This window comes from Nothobranchius furzeri, chromosome 1 (assembly GCF_043380555.1).
Source record: "Nothobranchius furzeri strain GRZ-AD chromosome 1, NfurGRZ-RIMD1, whole genome shotgun sequence".
In the NCBI taxonomy this organism is placed as follows: domain Eukaryota; kingdom Metazoa; phylum Chordata; class Actinopteri; order Cyprinodontiformes; family Nothobranchiidae; genus Nothobranchius; species Nothobranchius furzeri.
In genome coordinates this window covers 63,711,047-63,717,072 of record NC_091741.1, presented here as the reverse complement: position 1 = coordinate 63,717,072, position 6,026 = coordinate 63,711,047, and the positions used below count along the sequence as shown (strand labels likewise).

Genomic DNA, 6,026 nt, shown 5'->3' with positions numbered 1-6,026 from the left:
CTGCCACATTTATAACATTGTCTGTGGAGGTAAAAATAGCAATATTCTGTACTGTAGAAATAGAAACACGTATGGATTAATCATCAAATGATTTACATCCTGGTGTCTTCAGGGCAGTGCTCTCTCAATCTCTGGTCCTGGAGCTCTTCCATCCAGCATGTTTTAGTTGTTTCCCTGCTCCAGCACACCTGATTTGATGGCTGATACCAGTTCAGAAGACCATCAAGCCTCTAAGCAGGTCATGTGTATTAATTAATTTAGTTCAAATAGATAAATACAATAAAGTTGTTTCTGCATTAATCTGGCCTTGGAGAAGAGTATAGCACCTATGGGTCTGGCAGAATAAAACAGATGTTCTTCACCGACTTTCAGGTGTGAGAACGGAGAATGCCAGAGTCTGTGAAAATCCCTCCCCAGATGTGTGTGTGTTTATTTATGTGTTTAATAAATATTAGCTTATCTCTCAAGAGTAGTTTTTTTGGGGGGGGGGGGGGGGGGGGGGGGTTCCCACTCGGTGCTAGTATCCCTAGTTCAAAAGTGAGTGTCTCTAAGAGTTACATTGCAATATCCGGACTGTTTTACAAGTGTCCAACAGAAACATGCAATCGCCACACAGTGAAACAATAAAAACACGCTGGATATCGAGGACAAGAGTTGAAGAGCACTGCTTTATGACCTTAAAAAAGTGCTATGTAGCCTACTATCCAGTTTAATAACTTAAACTAGTTTCTGTTTATTTTGATGGGAAGAAAAGGGATTAAATCAAATGGTATGGCCTGTATTTGATATAGCGCCTTCTAGAGCCCTGGAACCCCCCAAGGCGCTTTACAACACAATCAGTCATTCACAGAGGTAGCCATATATATATTCCTTCTAAAATAAGATAAAATAAACAAATGAAATTTAAACCCTAAATCCTGAATTAGATTTAAAAAAATCAAATAATTATCTATAAATCCAAAGATAGAACACATCCACAATTAAACCTATAAGCTTTTAGGGTCCTACCCTACAATTGTAAATTTTTTCTTTTACCAAATGTAGAAGGAGGGTGAGTGTTGATTTTTGCTTTCTATCAGAAAATTTGGATCCCAGAGCTGGTGGTAGCGCATCCCTGTGATCTGCGTGTAATCGGTGCCCGGATGTTGTGGCAGCAGTTCACACTCCGCCCTCTGAGCGGCGAAAGAGCTCCAATTTCACCAGAAGAAGTCTGATCAGGAAGTGCCAACATGGAGGAACAAGAGGCGTCCACAAACCTGCTAAAAGATGGTAAAATACGTTTTTTCAGCAGTAACTGACTCACTTAAAAACAAATGTTGCACCTATGCTTCAGTGTTTAGTTTACGTTGAGTTGCTACACGTTTAAACCTCCTTCATGTCACCATTACGACGTGTTTCACGATTCAGGGATTTGTTTTTGAAGCAGCACCGTGGAGCAGCGAACATGGAGGGTTTCTGTCATCTTTGCTTTTTAAAGTCAGACATGTTCAGTAAATTTACAACAGGAAGTAGAACGGGCGAAATAACCAGCACGTGTGTGGTTTAATTAAACCTATCTGTGTGAACAATGAGAACATGTTACCAAACAGGCTGCTACATGTTGATGTTGAGTTTAGTCCTCATTGGTGGTGTCCAGTTCTGGTCTTCAGGTCTGCTAGAGCAAGTCACCCCCAAATCAACTGTTTGTTGCTGATAAACTATATAAATGAGTGTCTAATCATGCTATAGACACGAGTGATCAATATTTTGGCACTTTAGTGCCTCTAAGTTAAAATTTAAATATTCTGCCTAAAAATGTGAAATTCTGCCTAAAACTGGGTGTTGTGCAAACTCTGCACTACATTTGAATTTAAATCTCCCATCACTATTGGCTAAGAGGTACACAATGACGTTAGCTAGTACATTGGGCTGGGAAATAAATCAAAAATTTATTGTTATCAAAATTTCTGACTTATCGTGATAATTTTTCCTATGTCAATAAATTTGATAATAAAAAAATGTGTGTAGGTTGGCAGCGTTCATGTCCCTTTAAAGGGCAAGTCACCCCCCAAACCAAGTTTTTTTCTGATAAACTATATGAATGCGTGTCTAATCATGCTGCAGACACGTGTAGTCAATAGTTTAGCACTTTAGTGCATTTTAGTTACAATTACAATTTTCTGCCTAAAACTGTCAGTGTTGTGCCATTGTCAGGTAAAAACTGCACTGCGTTTGAATTTAAATATGCCATCGCTATTGGCTAAGACGTACCCTAGAATGTTAGCTAGTACCATATGATGTCACAATGTCGTTGTGAGCCTGTGTATGTGTGTGTGTGTATTTGTTAGCGACTCTGCCCTCTCGGTCTGCTAGGCAACAGCATTTTGTTGCATTTTTCAAACAGGAAGTGGGAGTGGAGTAATACTCTGGTGGGGGTGACTTGTGCTTTAAGAAGCTCTACTGCCTTGAGTCAGTAAAATGTGACCCAACTAATACATGTGACAGCCCCATCTAGTGGACAACTTTTGTTTCTGCGCATTCCTGTAGTTATCGTCCATTTATCGTTATTGAGGTGAAATCCTCAATATATCGTATTAATTTTAGGCCATATCGCCCAGCCCTAGTACATTATGATGTCACAATGCTGTTGTGTGCCTGTTTGTGTGTATTTGTTAGTGGCTCCGCCCTCTCTGTCTGCCAGGCAACAGCATTTGTTGCATTTTTCAGACATGAAGTGGGATTGAAGTAAGTTTCTTGTAGGGAGTGACTCGTTCTTTAAGCTCTATTTGACAGTTTAACACAGCACCTTAAAGCCTCCTTCTGGAGTATTTCTCTTATCCAATGGCACCATCTAGTGGCCGACAAGCGTATCACACAAAAACGCTGTTCTGTTTAAGACGGCGACTTCACCTTTCTGTTTATAAATGTGCTTCTGTAGCTGACAAACAGAGCTAAAACACGTTGCTTTACGAGTATTATTCTCATGTTATGCTGTGTTTTCATATTTTTATATTTTAGAGACTTTCTTGTCCGTGAAAAGTTAATCAATGCTGCATCAGCCGAGGTATTCCTTAAATTTGAAGCGTCTATAAACGGTAGTCTAACGCTATTGGTTAGTTCTGGTCGGCGCTCAGTTTCCTATTGCACGTGTTATGTCCCTGACAGGAGGTGTTAAAATGTGAAGGAGGGGGCAACATAAATGCGACAGTGGCGTTAAAATGGGTTTAATTGTTATAAAAGGTTCTAAAACAAGTGCAAACAGATGGCGAGCATTATTAAGATAATGCAAAACAACAACAAAAAACTCTAAAAGGTTAACATTAAAAGAGCAGTTACCAACGTTAAAAACACCTGGTTAAAACTTATGAAAAGTTTAACCAAAACAGAAGGTGTTTCAAAATCCACAAAGTTGATAAAAGTTCTAAAACAATCTATTGACATACAACACCTGGTTAAAACTTATGTTAAAAGTTTTACCGGAACAGAAGGTGTTTTAAAACCAAAGTCAATAAAACTGCATCACAGAGTTGACCTTTAAAACGATCCCTCTGGATCACTCGGAGTTAAAACTATAAAAGTTAAAACCCTTCAACTCGAAGGGGTTGAAAACAAAATGAGGCCTGGAGGACAGCAGAACCCCTGCACTGCTGCCTCCCAGACTGCTGAAGGCACAGCCTTATTATCCTAGGTGTGGGTCATCAGCAGGATTCAGCTCAGCTGTGCTCCTCAGCAGCCTGGAAGAGAGGAGGAGTAGGGGCGGTGTCAGGCTGATCACCAGGGCTGGGTGATCGTGGCTCCTGCATCCCATTGACCAGGCTGGTAGCCATCACACACAGAGCTCAAGCGGGCAGGGGGCGTGCTTAGCCAAAAAAAAAAAGACTTATTGCTTACATTATATCACAGTACATTATGAGATTATCACTTTTACGGATTTCTGACAAATCATACATAATTTCTGAAAGAGGAAAACTCCGGAAAGCAGCTTGAATCCACAGGGCCTGCGAGGGTCTCTGGAACTGGTTTTGACTGGTCCATTTATTACCATTCAAATGTTTCCATATAAACCGCTATGTGGGGTTCCCCAAGGCTCTGTTTTGGGGCCCACTCCTGTTTTTACAATAAACACAAACCTGAAATGATTACTCTCATACATTTTATATAATCTCCATTGATTTTATGCAGATGACATCCAGATGTTCTGCTCCATTAATAAATCTGAGTTCCTTAAAGTGTCATAAACTCACCATAAACTATAAACTCCAACCGAAGTCCTCAGGTCCTGTAACCAGGATCAACTAGAAGATCTAGAACGAGGGGAATCATCTTTCCACTCTGTTGCTCTTTGATTGTAGAAATAACTTTCTTGTGTTTGTTTTATTGAGTCTCAATTACTTTAAAAAGCTGAATATTTTCTCATTTAAGCTTGATTTTTTTTTTTCAAATGTCCGTTTATAATTATCTTAAGGTGGACACATAATCTCTAATATGTTTTTGAGGGTCTGAGGATGTCCACTGTGTTTTCAGAGTGCTATGAGGATTTTCTTACCAGTGGTTTTGATGTGAAGACGTACGCAGCTCAGGCGATCCAGCAGGCCATCATCGCTGAGCAGCTAGCCAAGCTGGGCCAGGGCATCAGTCAGCTGGACAAGGAACTGCACAGTCAGGTACGGACCCAGAACACTTCCTTTATCAGAGATGTTATGGATCATTCTGCTATGTGTTGACAAGCAACTACAAGTCCTATTCTATTCTACAAAGGGTCTGACTCGACCTTTTTCTTTAACGGGTTTTTGTGTTTTTTAATTTGATCAGTACCAACTACTTTATCCATGTCTGGATATCCCTGCACTGCCGTAATGGACGAGACCCTCAATGTTGTCTTAGAGAAGACCTTCAGCCTCAGACTATAATCAGCTGTCCACGCCAGCTTCTTTAGTGTTATAATATACTGTACATCACGAATGGCCTGATTTTGAGATCCCACAGGTCAAATGCACAGCCAGGTCAACTTACCCTGGCTATGACACATCCTACAGTATCTTTTCCCCTCACAGCAGACTGGGAGTCTACACGTACTCCCTTTAATCAGAGCATGCTTCCTCACACCAGCTGGACTGCAGCCCTGACAGAGATAATAATAAAATAAACAATAACAGTCTTTCCTCCAAGGTCCACCACAGAGGAACTCTTTTAAGTGAACTCCTTTATTCCCAGAAGAAACAAGATTTTATAATTATAAACAATGAAATGTTTAATTAATCTGTGCTCAATGATTGTTTTAGTATGTTTACTTGACGAGGTCATAACATTTGCACTCACAAGTAAAGTTAAGTTAACGCATGACACATAAGTTAACCTTTTGCCCAGATTCGTAGTCTGCATCACAGAGGGTGTGTCTCTGAGATGCTTGGTAATATCCTCAAACTTGTCAACCTGTGGTTGGCTAGTCCATCATAACATCAGTCCATTAAAACTAGCCAGCTCTGGTTTTTCCCTCCGTTCGAACAGTTCGAGGTTTCTAGAGAAAAGCTTCAGACCGGCCATCTGAGCGAAAACCTCTTTAACCAGAAGGATTTTGACGAAACCTTAAACCTTTTTCGCACCTGCGAAGCTGAAACAACAAGATAGTTTCCTGCAGAACAAAGCTGACTCAAAACTCCTTCAGAGTTATTTTTAAGACGCTCGGTTTCATCTATCGTTGTGACCCGGAGACATCTGACGACTGATTTGGTCGCATCAAGGTTTCTCTACGAACCAGGTGCAGTGGGGTCGTCGGCTCCTGGACATCTCAGATCCAAACGGGGTCTCCAAACGGGTGACGTAGAGCACAGCGAGATAGCGTCTGTATGTGGTTCTGATGATAACATCTTTCTAGCTTATTTGCAAACCAAATTCTTTCCATCCAGAACTCCCAATTTCTGAGATACGGAGACTCTGAATACATTATATTCACACATAAGTTCCAGACACCACCCTTAGTTCCATCCACTCACAGTACAATAGTTTAACCAATTTGTCAAGTCTTAAGTGTTTGTGAAATAAATTCT

General features: G+C 40.6%; 1 protein-coding gene across 2 annotated transcripts in view; it reads left to right on the top strand.

Moving 5' to 3' along the window:
• Nucleotides 1-1,113: 1,113 nt before the first annotated feature.
• The window catches only part of cog5 (component of oligomeric golgi complex 5), a 70,230-nt gene continuing 65,317 nt past the window's right edge, over nt 1,114-6,026 (top strand). For both annotated transcript variants that reach the window (XM_070549797.1, XM_070549795.1), the window contains exons 1-2: nt 1,114-1,269; nt 4,504-4,643. In XM_070549797.1, coding sequence (XP_070405898.1) covers nt 1,230-1,269; nt 4,504-4,643 — 180 coding nt within the window. In that variant the 5' untranslated portion in view covers nt 1,114-1,229. The remainder of the gene's footprint in view (nt 1,270-4,503; nt 4,644-6,026) is intronic.